At 39.5% G+C, this 17,136-nt stretch overlaps 1 protein-coding gene across 1 annotated transcript in view; it reads left to right on the top strand.

The window, feature by feature from the left end:
* Positions 1 to 677: 677 nt before the first annotated feature.
* AFF3 (ALF transcription elongation factor 3) overlaps positions 678 to 17,136 on the top strand; it is a gene marked incomplete at both ends in the record, with an annotated part of 268,945 nt that continues 252,486 nt past the window's right edge. The window contains one exon of the mRNA XM_081326388.1: positions 678 to 730. Coding sequence (XP_081182514.1) covers positions 678 to 730 — 53 coding nt within the window. The remainder of the gene's footprint in view (positions 731 to 17,136) is intronic.

The following is a 17,136-nucleotide window of genomic DNA, read 5'->3' as shown; positions in this document are numbered from 1 at the left end:
TTTGAGCAGGGCCAAGGTAGAGAAGGATGCCTGAGAAAGTAAATGTCACCTTAGTCAATCCCGCTCCTTTCCCTTTCCTTCCTCTTCAACACAACCCTTTCTCCTGAACGTCTGCGAAGGTGGCTTTAACCCGCATCTGCGGCTGAGACATGCGTATTTTCAGTGGCATTTAAACAAACAAACAAACAAACAAAAAACCCAGCACGAGGGCCGAAGTCGAGGCAAGAAACAAAAGCGGTCAGAGGCTGGTACTCGCGGCGTCTCGGTTCGCTTTGTTTATTTTTCAAGCCGCCCCCGAGGAGCCGCCGGGAGATTCTCCTGCAGCAGCCTCGGCGAGCGCGCCAGCCAGCCTGAGCGAGTCACACGCTCCATACACGCATCCCCGCGCGGGGCCGACCGAGCGGGCAGGCGGTGGAGGAGGGGCAAAGGAAGCGAGCGAGGCGGCAGGCGACCGAGGGCGAAGAAGCGCCTGCCGCGGGCCGAGAGAGGGAGAGGGGGAAGCCCCTCCGACCGCTGCGTCTTTCTCTAGCCGGGGAAGAGGCGGGGAGCGAGGGAGGGGCCGGGTGAGCTCAGTCTCCCCGCTGTGCGCCCACCCGCGGCGCTGCGAAGAGGCAGAGTGGCTGCCGCTCGGCTGCAGGGGAGCGGTGCTGACATCTTCCAGCTCCCTCGGTTTCACTATGGACAGCTTCGACTTGGCGCTCCTGCAGGAATGGGACCTGGATTCTCTCTGGTAAGGCTGAGTGTAGCGTTGAGAGCGCTGCGCTTGCTCTGGATTTCCACTTCGGGTGCCGGAGTTCTGAAAGAGGCGCGGGAATGGGCTACCCCAATCCTGTAACGCGCCTCGTTAGGAATGGTTGTTGTGGTGTTATTCTAGTATTCTTACGAATACTGAAGACGCAGTAATAATACTAAGAAGGTTAAAATGAGGGAGTATTATTGCATGTCGTATTTTCGTTCGCAGTGATATTCTTCACGCTGTCCTTCAAAACTCTCATTCTGGGGGCTGAGTTCAGCAACTGCACCTCTCAGTTTCTTCTCTGTGCTCCCACTCTTTTTTGCAATTTTCTTTTTCAGTTCTGGTATTCTCCCGCTTCCCTCTTAACTATTCATTCTTTCTCCGTCTTATTTCGGGGCAAGTTCCCCAGGGCTCCTTCCCTCCCCCCCCCCCGGGCGCGTTTGTGTTTTCCCGTTTTCCTTTCTTTCCTTGGAAGCACCTTGATTTTGCTCTGCCCGATTCCCCCCCCCCCATCCGCCTTCTGCTTCTCGAGTCATTGTGCCCCTTTTTTACGGCTTAGGCTCTGCTCCCCAGCCTGACCCGCGCCATCACCTGGATTGCTCCTTGTGTCAATAAATATAGAAATTGCTGCATTTCCAAGCGACATCTGGCAGCAGTCAGAAACCATTTCTAGAAATATCATTAACCACTAAAGGTGGAAATTTCTTCCTTCTTGTTGCCATTCAAAGGGCCAGCCTTCACAAGTGAATGCCTCCAGTACAGTAATTGCAACTGATGGCATTTAGCATATGGGCACCTTAGCTCATTCCCTCTATAATTACAGTAATGCCCTTGCTGTGAGTTAGCCTTGATCTGTGTGTGTGGCTGTTGTTTATGCATCTCAGGTACTTTTTGCAACTGCTGGGTGCCACTTCAGTCTTTGCCAGCTTTCCTGTTGATTATAGCCTTTATGGCTTAACCTTTTGTATGTGCTTTTGGGAGGAAGTAAGTACATCGTATGGTTAAATGAATGATTATTTATGTTCTGAGTTTAAAGAAGCACAATATACATTCATTTAAAATTCCTATTACATATGTCCTAAGTCACTATTTGCTATATAAAACAGTCTATTCTCTTTTTTGCAAGGAAGCTGTTCAGAAGATACAGTTATTCTGATATGTAGATATTTCTATGTTTAGCGTAATTGGGATAATGGTGGAGTTGTTTTGCTGAAAAATTATTTGTAGTGTTGTCTCAGGTTTAGGAATTGTGGAAATATCTCATTGAAAATGCATACAGTATGTTCAAATCCATCCATCCACCCATCCACCCATCTAATTTTAGTTGCTTTTTTCTGAACATTATGCATAATGCATTCAAAATTTGCCAGGCAGATAAGACTGGCAGTGAGTTTTCTATGGAAAAAAGATATTGTAATTGTGCTATATAAGCTTTGCTAATAATGAATTGAGAAATGGCTTACTGAAAAGTTTAAATCTTAAATGTACTTGGGCTATGCAATACATTACAAATGGAGTTGTACATTACAATTACTAATGAGTTAGAGGTATTGGATTCTAGAAATAGAGCCCCTGATAATGGATACATTCTATCCATATTAATCTTGATTTCAATGAATAGATATAATCAATAATTTACCAGGCAATAAATGTCATTATAACTTTACTAGTAGACTGTGAATGAGATGTTATCAGGGTCAATTCTTATTTTGGAACTAAACCATTATGCTACTTTCTTTTAAATATCTTTAGGCAAATTCAGTTTTGAATATCTGGATTGAAGAATATAATAGGTAAAAAAACACCTTAATTTCTTTTACTATGGAAATTAACTATTTATTTGGCATAGTTAATGTTTAAAGAAATCTGGCAAAAATGTTGGGAGACTAGATGCATTTTTGGTACATTTAATTTTCAATATTTTTTTTCATAGGCTTAAGTACCATGATTGCCTATTTGCACTAATGTTAAAAAGTTAGCCTTAAATAAATACTGTGGATTTGCCTAGAGAGCAACTTTAAGAGAATTGTACAAAAAATATATATTATTTTTGTTTGGAGATAAGATTTATATGGTTGCAGATATTGTCATTGATTCATCATACTCAGCAGTAAGCAGTATGTTATATCCTGAGAATGACATAAATAGTTTGAGATGGGATTTGCATGGCAAATATTAACATTCTGTATTTTACTGATTAGCCTTCGTTCTTTTATTGCCCAGATTAAATAAGCAGTATTTCATTGCAAAAAGAGGCTATTTTGCTCAGTCATTTTAAGTTTAATTGAGAGAACAGTGATTTTTTACAAACATAGGAGAAAGTGGACACTTTAAACTTAAAGCTTGAATATTGATAACATCATAGCTTCACCACAGTATGACCTGCAAGCTTCTTGAGATTGGAGGCCTTATGCCACATTGTGCATCTTCTTTTTCTCTCCATCCTTACTTTTTTTAACGAGCAATTGGGTTATTGATATTTACAGAATTTCTGTCACCTCCACCCCTTCAATAAACTTGACCATGATGTTTTAGATATAATAAAATTGTTTTCCTCTTTCTAAAAATTATTTGTTATTTGCAAATAAGAAAAATGCACATTTTGTCAATATTATTGCATAAAAAGGAACCACATTCTTGGGTAACAGCAGTAATGCATTGCATTTTGGACTGTATTTACAATGATTTGGTTGCTCACTAAGTAGTGTGAGCCAGGATACTTGATGAGTACTTTACTTAAAAGTATAAGATTTTATAGCCATTTATAGTTTTTATGATTAAATAAAAATGCTTAACCCAATGATGTTCTTATGTGATGAGGAAATGAATAGCAGCTTGAGAAATCTCATTGTCATTACATACCAAAAAGACATAACATAGTTTTATAGTACAGATTGTATCAGTATTATTGATGCATAATGCAGACATTTAGACATTTTTGTAAGGTTGTTGTTACTGCAAATAATTCCTGTTATTGGTGTCCTGTTTCTCCAGTGGTTTTCCAACTGCAGGATATTGCTCATAAATATATTTGTGCTGAAATTGCTGTATTTTTTGGAATTCAGAAAATGCATAAAATGTATTGTATGTATAGTCTGTTGTTTAGGTTGCTTATACTTTGAGATAATTTAAATAATAGTTCATCAATGACCAGTAATACAATTAATCCCAATAAACACTTAGAGCAATATAATGCACTTTGTGTATTTTCTGTATCCATTAAAAAAGCGTATAATGTGCAGTTAGTTTGCAATCAATTCACTACATTTTTCATTGACAAAGCAATAATATGTTGGTGGGGAAGCAGTTTTTTATTTGGCTGCACTCTAAATGCACTTTACTGCATCTACAATAGTGTTTATGCAAGACAAAACAAGCTGAGAATCTTGCAAAATTACTGTAAATCATATTGTAGACATTTAATGAAAATATTTATGTTTGAATATCTTAGGACTCTTTAAAAAGGCAAGGTAATTCACAAATGCATATGTGTTATACACACAAAATGTATTGCATGTGTGTGTATTTCTGTGCCATTTTGATATTTACTTTGATAAATACATTTACTTATGTATTCTTTTATGGCTGTTTCTAAAACTTTGGAATGAAGTTTGCTACCATTAAAATCTGCAAATACTTTATGCTTTATTCATAGCTAATAAAAGTAAAATAAGAGAAGATAAGACTTCCTTAAAAGATGAAGAACATAAATGAGATTTGAATCTTTTGTCTTGCTGGTTGAGAATTGAGGGAATTGGTTCAGATATGACTGAAGGAATTCCACTCTAAAATCTGGAAAGTTGCTGCTGATCAGCATGTCCAATACTGAGCTGCTAGACAATTCATTCGTTTGACTAGGTGTAAGACAGCTTCTCAGATTGCCATAATATTTGCGAATCAAGAAGGCAAAGTGCGTGAATGGCGGAAATGCTGGTTGTTACCACTTCAAACTCTAAGCATGTGATAGAATATTTTTTCATTGTGTATCTTCCCAGAAGCCTTCTGTAAGAAAAGGCACACCTGGGAATAAAAAAGAGGGATGCTAAAAATCACAGTCCCATATTATAGTGACCTAGTAAATTTCAATGTGGTTTATTTTATTTATTAAATTTATGTTATAGAAAAAGGTGTACAACAAGGTGATACAATATCACCTGTCTTTTTTCTCAGCCTGCCTTGAAGAAGTATTTCACAAACTAGACTGGGCAAAAATGGAATAAAAGTTAATGGTGCCTATCTAAACCACTTAAGGTTTGCAGATGATGTTGTTCTCTTCTCACAAGACCCAGAAGAGTTACAAACACACACACAAGAGTTATACAAAGCAAGAGAACCATTTTGATTAAAAATAAACCTGAAAAAGAGCCAAGTTATGTTTAATAAATTCACCAAAGGAAAAAATATATCTGGAGAAGAACTAAACGTACAGTAGTAGACCACTACATATGCATTGGCCAACGGATCTCAAGGAAGGTGATACAAAAAGGGAAATTGAACAGTGTGTTAAATGTGGTTGGCAGGCATTTAGTAATTGAATATAATTTTCAAAAACAACCTCCCCCTATGCCTGAAGAGAAAAGTTTTCGATCAGTGTGTGCTACCCATTCTAACGTATGCCAGCAAAACATGGACACAATCAGTACAAAAGCTATGTGGTGGCCCAAAGAGCCATGGAAAGTTACATGCTTGGCATCACAAGACAAGATAGAAAGACCTGCACATGGATTAAAGAAGAAACATAAATATATGATGTCATCAAAAGAGTGCCATTTAAAGAATTTAAATGGAAATGGTCTGGTCACATGGCAAGAAGAACTGATGGCAGATAAATTAAGGCAGTTATAGAATGTATTCCACTTGATAAAAAGTGTCCACAAAAGAGATCTAAACCAAGATGGAGGGATAACATCAGTAAGTATTGAGGTCCCAATTGTGAAAGTAAAGCTCAAGACTGTATTGCTTGGAAACATGCCAAAGAGGCCTTCATCCTACAGTGGTTAGACAATGATGATGAAATCTATATACCGCCCAAGTGCACTGTTTGTTGGTGATTCACATTAAAAAGAAGAAAAAATACACTAATAGATTAGAATGACAGAATATTTTTATTAAGATAGCTTATTTTTTAAAAATGTGAGCAACTTCTACAAATGTTTATGACACTGCAATGATTTTTCACTTTAGAGTAAATAATATTTATCTAAGGATACAGATAGTTAAAGGAGATTTATTTAGGAGCTTTGTTTGTTTACTTGTTCACCGTTTAAGGACAATTCCAGGAAGTGAAGTTCCTCCCAAATTGAGCTACATATACATGAGATCATATTGGTTACCTCTTTTTTTAGCCTTGAAGAACTAAATTCCTTATATTCCATTCTCTGTCCCTTGTATAGCTTAACTGTAAAAAGACAAAACATGAGTGGAAGACTGAGTTCTCTTTTTAATTTGAGTTCTCTTTTTAATTTTTTGAGTTGCTCTGAAAGATAATAAAACCAGGATTAAAATGTTATAAAAATAAATAGGTTAGATTTTCTTAGATTTTGTCATGAAAAATAAGTTAGTAATAATTCACATACTTAGTGATTCTGGCAAGGCTACTGTATTCATAACAAAGTTTGATATCAACCCACTGTTTCTTCCTTTATTGCTCCTTCAGCTAGTTATTACATATAGTCTAAATCAGAGGTTCTCGCCTTTGGCAACTTTAAAATGGGTGGATTTCAACTTCTATAGCTGGCTGGAAAATTCTTGGAATTAAAGTTGCTAAGTTTGAGAAATGCTTGTTTAGAAGAACATATAAGATGTAGGTTTTTAAATCAGTGTTTATTTTATCTTGAAGTAAATGAAATATTTACATAATAAATGGATGTATTGTTACATAAATTAAAAAAGATGACAAACATGGAATAAATTAAAAGATGAAGTAAAGGGAAGAGTCCCTACAGATTTTACTCCACTAGTCTTTGCTGATTATAAGGGACAGTGCTCATCTGTTTCAGATGCAGTACTTTTATAAAAAATATCCTGTATATACTTACGTAGTTTCAGTATGCGTACACACACACACACACACACACACACACACACACACACACAAATAGTGTGGTGACTTGCTTATAATATGTTAAATCAAATTCTATCATTCCTAGCATCTCATTCACAATGAGTTCTTGAGTTCAGGAATGTTATGTTTCAAAAACAGAAACGTTTAGCAGGACTATATAAGATAAATACCAAATTACACAATGATATACCAGATCAGTTTAATTATTATTATAAGCATATATTTCCTTTTATTATGGCATTATGAAACAGTCAAAAATGCACATTTCTTAGCTGATAATAAGGCTAAGACTAATGTTGTCTTAGGATTTTTAGATTTTTCTTCAGAAATAGAGAGTATGGTGCAAATAAGGACATTCATGATTTGGTTTTGTGAAGGTTTCCAATTTGTTGGACAACTCTTAATTTAGCATGGCAGACAGAAACTACTGCTGTCAGAATGTATTTTATTGACACTTTATTAACACTATGCTGTATGTTGACCTTTGACAAAAAGCCACAGCTGCCATATATCTTGCAGATCCTGAAAAAGAAAGGGAAAATGGTATGTTTCTTTTTCTTGTTCTCGCAAGAGAAACAAAACAAAATAAATAATATGAATTCTAAAACCATTTTAGAACAGAGAAAAAACTGAGATCGCAGTCCTAGAATAAGGTAGCGCTCTTTATAGAGATGCATATTCGTTTGACTTCAGTTGATGCATCCCAATAGTCTTAATTTTCCCAGCAGGAGATTAACCAGAACTTCAAAACAATTATTATATTTGATAAATATTTGAACATACAGTGGTTTTCCTTGATACAAAACAACTTTTATAATATGCTTAATTTGCATGAAAAGTGAGCATGGAATAGGGTTGTGCAAAACCATTAAAATGTGTATTTGAATAGAATCAGACATGAAGCAGATTTGTTAAAATAGTGCTGCTTTGGGGGAGGGGGCTCGCTTTGCTGATTCAGAAGCTGCTTCCAGTTGTTTCCATGTATATGCAGGCATAGCCACTTCACTTTGCTGAGAAAGTATTGAACAAAATATCCAAGTCAGAATAAAACTAGATTTGGATTTTAAAAGGATGGCTTTTGAGAAAAAAGGGAAATCATATTGAAAAACATAGTCAGTATGCATAGTCTTGCATTATAGTACATGTCCAGAAATTAGGGAATGCAAAAAAGGAGATGCAATTCAGACATTTTAAAAATATATAAAAATGTCCCCAGATCCATGGGGAGAGGTAACCATATTTTAAATGTTTAATATTAAGCATGTTTTTAAAGAAAATATTTGTTCTTAATGAACTGATGATACCTTCTAGCCCTAGGCCTAGGGGTCAGCAACCTGAAACAGTGAAAGAGCCACTCGGAACCGGTTCCCTCACAAAAGGAAAAACTGGGAGCCGCAAAAAATGTGTGCGCATGCGTGTACATGCGCACATGCACAGAACAAGGTTTGACTGAAGAGTGGAGCCAAGGCAAGATATGTACCTACCCTGCATATTTGAATTGATTGGTTAAACTTTTTTAGTCCCACTTTTTTTTTGGACTACACATAACAGAAGACTGGGAGCCGCAGGAGATGGCTGAAAGAGCCGCATGTGGCTCCGGAGCCGCGGGTTGCAGACCTGTGGCCTAGGCCTAGAGTGTATGTGGACAACCACATTAAGAGTGGGATGATGTGTCCCAAAGCAGACAGAGAGATTCCCTGAGGATGGGGGCCCCAGCAAGAGTCCGAAAGCTCGGAATTCACATTTCTACTGCATTGTAGGCTCATGTCTAAAACTTCTGTAATTTAGCAGAAGCTGCCATGATTATTAACGCTTCTTCCTTTGATTTTTTTAATATCAAAATTGTTTGTGGGGCTGAGATCTAGGAACTTATATGCTGAGTTCTGCTAAAGGTTTGAGGGTCACATTCATAAAATTCTGTGTCACTTCTCTCTGGCTCTTTGTAGCAATTTTGAAAAATGTAATTATATTAAGCAAGTCCCAACAAAATAACTAGACTTAGTTTTAACTTTACTGATTTACAGTCAGTCATACAAAAAAAAAACTGGCATTTAGGTTGACACATATAATATATTGTGAATGTCTTATCCTATTTGGATTATTTATTCATCATTGAAATCTCTAATGTCTATGGGCTATAAACATAGCTAATACTGATGAAATTAGTTATGTACTGTACACCTCTCATGAAATGTTTACTTTTTTACTATAAGAATATAAAAATATCTACATTTTCCTTTCATTAATTCCTTTGTCTAGCAAAATCCATGGTGTTAAGTAGTCTGTTTTTGTTTGACCACGTCCAGCTTTCCTTGATTCATGGATCTTACATTCCAGGTTCCTATGGAGAAAAAAATCTTTACAGCATCGGACTTTCCTTTCACCACCAGATATATCCACAGCTGAGCGTCCTTTCGGCTTTGGCCCAGTCGCTTCATTCTTTCTGGCACTACTAGTACTAGCCCTCTGCTCTTCCCCAGTAGCATATTGGACGCCTTCCGACCTGAGGGACTCATCTTCCAGCATCCTATCGTTTTGCCTTTTGGTACTGTCCATGGGAGGGACGCGGTGGCTCAGTGGGTTAGGACGCTGAGCTTGTCGATCAGAAGGTCGGCAGTTTGGCGGGTCAAATCCCGAGTGCCGCGTAACAGAGTGAGCGCCTGTTACTCGTCCCAGCTTCTGCCCACCTAGCAGTTCGAAAGCACGTAAAAATGCAAGTAGAAAAATAGGGACCACTCCGGTGGGAAGGTAACAGCGTTCCGTGCGCCTTTGGCGTCTAGTCATGCCGGCCACATGACCACGGAGACGTCCTCGGACAAACGCTGGCTCTTCGGCTATGAAACGGAGATGAGCACCGGCCCCTAGAGTCAGAAACGACTAGCACGCATGTGCGGGGGAACCTTTACCTTTACCTTTTTACTGTCCATGGGGTTTTCAAACAAGAGATGACAAGACTGAACATCGACATCTTAAGAATCAGCAAACTAAAATGGACAGGAATGGGTGAATTTAATTCAGATGACCATCAGGTATACTACTGCGGGCAAGAATCCCTCAGAAGAAATGGAGTAGCCTTCATAGTCAATAAAAGAGTAGGAAAAGCAATACTGGGATACAATCCCCCAAATGACAGAATGATCTCAGTTCGAATCCAAGGCAAACCATTCAATATCACAGTAGTCCAAGTCTATGCCCCAACCACCAGTGCTGAAGAGGATGAAATTGACTGGTTCTATAAAGCCCTACAGCATCTTATAGAACTAACACCAAAAAATGATGTCCTTATCATCATGGGGGATTGGAATGCTAAAGTAGGAAGCTAAAAGGTAACTGGAATAACAGGCAAGTTTGGCCTTGGAGTACAAAATGAAGCAGGGCACAGGCTGATAGAATTTTGTCAAGAGAATATGATGGTCATAGCAAACACTCTTTTCTAACAACCCAAGAGACGGCTCTACACATGGACATCACCAGACGGTCAACACAGAAATCAGATTGACTATGTGCTCTGCAACCAAAGATGGAGAAGCTCTATACAATCAATAAAAACAAGACCAGGAGCTGACTGTGGCTCAGACCATGAGCTTCTCGTTGCAAAATGTAGGCTTAAACTGAAGAAAGTAGGGAAAAGCACTAGGCCACTCAGGTATGAACTAAATCATATCCCTGATGAATATACAGTAGAGGTGACAAATAGATTTAAGGAATTACATCTGATAGAGTGCCTGAAGAACTATGGATGGAGGTTTGCAACATTGTACAAGAGGTAGCAACCAAAACCATCCCAAAGAAAAAGAAATGCAAGAAAGCAAAATGGCTGTCTGAGGAAGCTTTGCAAATAGCTGAGGAAGGGAGGGAAGCAAAAGGCAAGGGAGAAAAAGAAAGATACACCCAATTGAATGCAGAATTCCAGAGAATAGCTAGAAGAGATAAGAATGCCTTCTTAAATGAACAGTGCAAAGAAATAGAAGAAAACAATAGAATAGGGAGGACCAGAGATCTCTTCAATAAAATTGGAGAGATGAAGGGTAGGTTTCATGCAAAAATGGGCATGATAAAGGACCAAAATGGCAGGACCTAACAGAGGCAGAAGAGATTAAGAAGAGGTGGCAAAATTACACAGAAGAACTATACAAGAACGAGCTTAACGTCCCTGATAACCATGATGAGGTGGTCACTGACCTCAAGCCAGACATCCTAGAATGTGAAGTGAAGTGGGCCTTAGGAAAGCTGAGCAACAACAAAGATAGTGAGGTGACAGTATTCCAGCTGAGCTGTTCAAAATCTTAAAAGACGATGCAGTAAAAGTGCTACACTCAATTTGCCAGCAAATTTGGAAAACTCAACAGTGGCCACAGGATTGGAAAAGATCAGTTTACATTCCAATTCCAAAGAAAGGCAGTGCCAAAGAATGTTCAAACTATCGCACCATTGCACTCATTTCACATGCTAGTGAAGTTATGCTTAAAATCCTACAAGTTAGACTCCAGCAGTATGTGGATCGAGAAGTACCAGAAGTACAGGCAGGATTTCGAAGAGGCAGAAGAACTAGAGATCAAATTGCCAACATATGTTGGATCATGGAGAAAGCTAGGGAGTTCCAGAAAAACATCTATTTCTGCTTCATTGACTGTGCTAAAGCCTTTGATTGTGTGGATCACAACAAACTGGTTCAAGTTCTTGAAAGAGATGGGAGTACCAGACCATCTTACTTGTCTCTTGAAAAACCTATATGCGGGTCAAGAAGCAACAGTGAGAACTGGACACGGAACCACTGATAGGTTCAAAATTAGGAAAGGCGTCTGGCAAGGCTGTATACTGTCGCCCTGCCTATTTAACTTATATGCAGAGCACATCATGAGAAAGGCAGGGCTAGATGAATCGAAAGTTGGAATTAAGATTGCCGGGAGAAATATCAACAACCTAAGATATGCAGATGATACCACTCTAATGACAGAAAGTGAAGAGGAACTAAAGAGCCTCTTGTTGCGGGTGAAGAAGGAGAGTGCAAAAGTTGGCTTGAAACTTAACTTTAAGAGAACCAAGATCATGGCATCCGGCCCTCTCAATTCCTGGCAAATAGGTGGGGAAGAAATGGAGGTAGTGACAGATTTTATTTTCCTGGGTTCCAAGATCACCACAGATGGGGACTGCAGCCAAGAAATTAAAAGACGCTTGCTCCTGGGGAGTTAAGCCATGGCAAACCTAGACAGCACACTAAAAAGCAGAGACAACAAAAGTGCATATAGTCAAGGCTATGGTCTTCCCAGTTGCAATGTATGGCTGTGAAAGTTGGACCATAAGAAAGGCTGAGCGCCAAAGAATTGAGGCCTTTGAACTATGGTGCTGGAGAAGACGCCTGAGAGTCCCTTGGACTGCAAGGCGATCAAACCCATCAGTCCTCGAGGAGATCAACCCTGACTGCTCTTTAGAAGGCCAGATCCTAAAGTTGAAACTCCAATACTTTGGCCACCTAATGAGAAGGAAGGAGTCACTGGAGAAGAGCCTAATGCTGGGAATGGTTGAGGGCAAGAGAAGAAGGGGACGACAGAGAATGAGGTGGCTGGATGGGGTCACTGAAGCAGTAGGTGTGAGCTTAAATGGACTCCAGAAGAAGGTAGAGGACAGGAAGGCCTGGAGGAACGTTGTCCATGGGGTCATGATGGGTCGGACACGACTTCGCAACTAACAACAACACCACTCTGTTTAGCTCTGCTGAAATGTACTTACATAAATATTATATTAAAATGAATTGAAATAAATATTTGTATTTTGGGTGAAGCAAATTTATGTTGTAAAAAGAATGAGATACTTATTTTATTATTCACAGTTATCCTTGTTAAGTTTTCCCCTCTGCCGACAATGATCTTTCAGTTCTTGTTCATAAATATGCATATCGTGTTCAAGATCCCATTTAAATGCATGCATGAATATGAAGAAATGAATTTGATTAACTTTATTAGCCATAAATTATCAAGTGTATTATTTTATGTTAACCCCCTTCTAAGAGAAAAATATGGCAAACTCTTATCTGTGTGATTTGTGATTTATTCTACTTATGCTAATGGAAATTTCTATGAGTATAGTGTTTTAAATGTTAGTAGCATGTAGTAGCTGTAATATAATATGTTGCAACCTTTCAAAGCATTTGCTATCTGGACAGGCACTCATTTGCATCCTTTAAAAATTTATTTACAGCTTCAATTAATTACTTCTTAGGATGTAAAGCCTATCACATTCACACAATTCATTAAAGCACAATCAATCTGAATAGAATAATTTTTCAACTTTTTGGTGTCATTTTTATAGACAAATAACACTTGTAAATGATGGATAATGGGCATCAGAGTGCTGTGTGGTATAAAACCAGCATGAATAATGTTTAATGGGAGATAGAAGATTAACTCGTCTATGACCTAATTGACTGCTTTGTAATAAAAGCAAAATGGTCCATGTCCATTATAAATAATACCAAAAGAATTCCTTCCTTATTAACTATCTTTTTTTCCACTTCTTGCTTCAAATAGGAAAAGAGACCCTAATGATAATCTTGCTATAGAAATTTAGGGATTGCAACCGAGCAAATGGTAATTAATAATGTCATACACTAGTAGAACAAATCTCTGGCTTATCTAGAAGTACAGTATGTAGAAACATATGCTGACTTCGGGATACACACTGACATCCACATCCCCCCCCCTCTCTCTCTCTCTCTCACACACACACACACACACACAAATAGACACATGTGTTGTTCATCCAATGATTTTCAAGGATTAGATCTGATTTTCTTTACATGTATGCTGCTATCTGAAACAATTTTATTTTCATTTATTTTCATAAATTTGGTGTAATCACCAAGATCTTAACACACTGACCAAAAAAGGCAAAATAAATTCTAGTTGCTTAAAAAAAATAACCTAGTTGGTCACAATGTCTGTATATTTTGCAGTTACCTAAATCAGTAAAAATGAAATAAGACAAAAAAACATGAATAAAAACAATCCAATTTCAGAAAATTAACTTGAGAAGCAATATGAAGGTGATGGTGGAAAAAGTATTTATTTAATGGAAGAGAACAAATTAAAAAAAGAGCAACAATTTACCAGTATATATGTTTTTATAGCTGTTTCAATGTATGAAACTTTATTCCTTTCATTGTTACAAGAAGTGTCAGCTTTCCTGGGTAAATTAGACAGAAAACATGACTAAATGAGCTAATTCTATTAATTCTATTAATCTCTGGAGGGCGCGGGACAGGGGATATTCCTCTGTCCTAGTCCTATTAGACCTCTCGGCGGCTTTTGATACCATCGACCATGGTATCTTGCTGCGGCGTCTCAGGGGATTGGGAGTGGGAGGCACAGTTCTTCAGTGGTTCTCCTCCTATCTCCTGGGACGCTCGCAGTCGGTGTTGGCAGGGGGGCAGAGATCGGCCCCTAGGTCTCTCGTTTGTGGAGTTCCTCAGGGGTCGGTTCTCTCGCCTCTCCTGTTCAACATCTACATGAAACCGCTGGGTGAGATCATTCGTGGTTTTGGAGTTGGGTATCATCAATATGCCGATGATACCCAACTTTTCTTTTCGACCCCAAACCACCCCAGTGATGCCCTCGCCGTGATGTCCCGTTGCCTGGAGGCGGTTCGGGTCTGGATGGGGAGGAACAGACTTCAACTCAACCCTGACAAGACTGAGTGGCTGTGCATTCCGGCATCCCGGGACATACAAAATGTTCCATCTCTTTCTATGGGGGGTGAGCTCCAACCCCCCGTGGATAGGGCTCGCAACTTGGGAGTCCTCCTAGATTCACGGCTTACCCTGGAAGATCATATAGTGGCCGTGACTAGGGGGGCTTTCGCCCAGGTTCGCCTGGTGCGCCAGTTGCGGCCCTATCTGGACCGGGATGCCCTGTGCACGGTCACTCATGCGCTCGTGACCTCTCGCCTTGACTACTGTAATGCTCTCTACATGGGACTTCCCTTGAAGACCACTCGGAGGCTCCAACTGGTACAGAATGCGGCCGCGAGAGTTGTCTTGGGAGTTTCCCGGTACTCCCATGTTACACCTTTGCTCCGCGAGCTGCATTGGTTACCAGTTGTCTTCCGGGTGAGGTTCAAGGTTTTGGTTATGATCTTTAAGTCCTTACATGGCATGGGTCCGGGTTACCTCAGGGACCACCTGCTGCCGGCGTCAACTCCCCTCCGCCCTGTGCGTTCCCACAGAGAGGGCTTCCTCAGGGTGCCTCCGGTAAGGGAATGCCGACTGGCGGCCCCCAGGGGGAGGGCCTTCTCTGTGGGCGCTCCGGCACTATGGAATCAACTGCCGGTGGAGCTCCGGATGACATCAGACCTCCGAACCTTCCGTCGCGACCTGAAGACCCACCTATTTGAATTAGCTGGTCTGGCCTGATGGGGGAACATGGGCTTCTAAAATTGTTGTTCTTAGCATTGTATTATTGTTTTTTAACTGGGCATTGGTTTAATCTTATTTTAACTTTTGTATCGTAATTTATATATGCCCTGTGAACCGCCCTGAGTCCCTAGGGAGAAGGGCGGTATACAAATTAAATAAAATCTAAATCTAAATCTAAATTATAAGACTACATTAACAGAATCTTGCAAGTCTGAGGGTAAATCTTTCCTGCTATTACTTTTAATCATCTGATTAATTAGGATGTGTCTTTCTTAGTTTCTTCCTTTGACTGGTAAGCTATTGGGGTCTTTTCTAGGCACTATCTCTTTCTCTAGGCCCCAAGGTCATCCACATAATCCATTATAGGGAGTTTTCACTTAATGACCCTATTTGTGACTGGCAACTCCCTTGCTAATCAAAGTGGTCATTAAGCAAAATATCACCACTGTCCCACTTAGCAACAGCAGTCCCTGTTATCATTAAGTAGTCATTAAGTAAGACATCACATGACCATGATTTTTAATCTCTTGCTGGCTTCCCTATTGACCATGCTTGTCAGAAGCCAGCTGGGAAAGTTGCAAATGGTGATCATGTGATTGGAGGATGATGAAAGTATTATAAATAGATGGTGGTTGTCAAGCAGCCAAATTGCAGTCACATGACTCCATTGACCGCATGTGACAGTCATAAATGTAAGGGCCGGTCATCATTTTTTTCAATGCTATCATAACTTTGAACAGGCTCTAAATAAATGGTTATAATTAGTACATAATCTGTGTCTGTAACCAAGTTGTTCCTAAGTCTCAGGCAATATTCAGTCTCTTGAGTAATTAAGTCAATAAATTTAAAGGTATTTTGAAAAGTTTGATACAGATGTTAAGATAGTTTGCCATTGTTTAGACAAATTCTCCAATTACTAGTTATAAAAAGTCTTTCAGGGCTTCCATATGAATTGATTTCTCAGCAGTTATTATTGTATTATAATTATGAGCTTTGTCTCATAGAATTTAGTGATCATTTCTAATAAATTAGGTATTTCTGAAACTGAAATGCCATTGGTTCAAATCAAAATGTCAATTAAAAAAAATTAGTTGTAGGACTTCCGGTTTGCTGTTGCAGCCGCTATGGATGCCTGCAAGACGAGCTCCGTCTTCCTCGTCCAGTTTTGCATCACTGGGGGACCCTGAAAAGGGTCAAAAGTCGCCCTGTATGAATGACCAGCAAGGAGGGACCCTTGCTGGGTCACGGGAGAGTGGTAGCTCTCCTGCTAGAGCCAGCGCAACCCTCCAAACAGCAGATGAAAGACTGGCCATAGTAATATGGCTCGTCACTAGGCTGCGGACAGCTGAAGTCACACTTACCATTAGGCAACTTTAAAGCAGCATGGAAGAGACTGGGTGAGATCTACCTCTCTTAAATCCTAACTATTTTTCTTAACCTGTATGAGCTGCTAAAGCATTTCCCTCCCTGTGGAGAGGGAAGGGAGATTTTAGCCCTCCCTCTAGAAACAGCGGTGACTGATTACACAAGGGAATTTAAAACTTTGAAAAAATAACTAGATCCGAATTGGAATTTTATCTCCTAAAGCAGGGCTTTTCAACCTTTTCACCCATTGTACCACTTTTAGGATATGGCAACATCCGAATACCACCAGTCGCCTAGCGAGGTGTCAAAAACTTGATGACCAAAAAGAAAAAACAGGAAAAAAGTAATGAAGTACAGGTAGTCCTTGACTTACAACAGTTCGTTTAATGATTGTTCAAAGTTACAATGGCACTGAAAAAAGTACCCCTCAAGCCACAGCCGAGCAAGACACCTGCCTGCCCGCCCAGCGGCGCTCTTCCTCCTGTCCGAGGTTTTCATTGTTGTGAGCATTTATGTTGAGGATTGGCAGCGGGGATGGGGTGAAGGGGAGTTTGGTTTTTA

Source organism: Vipera berus, assembly GCF_964194415.1.
Source record: "Vipera berus genome assembly, chromosome: 4".
In the NCBI taxonomy this organism is placed as follows: Eukaryota; Metazoa; Chordata; class Lepidosauria; order Squamata; family Viperidae; genus Vipera; species Vipera berus.
The sequence above is the reverse complement of the archived record's forward strand: the minus strand, read 5'-3'. Positions and strand labels throughout refer to the sequence as shown.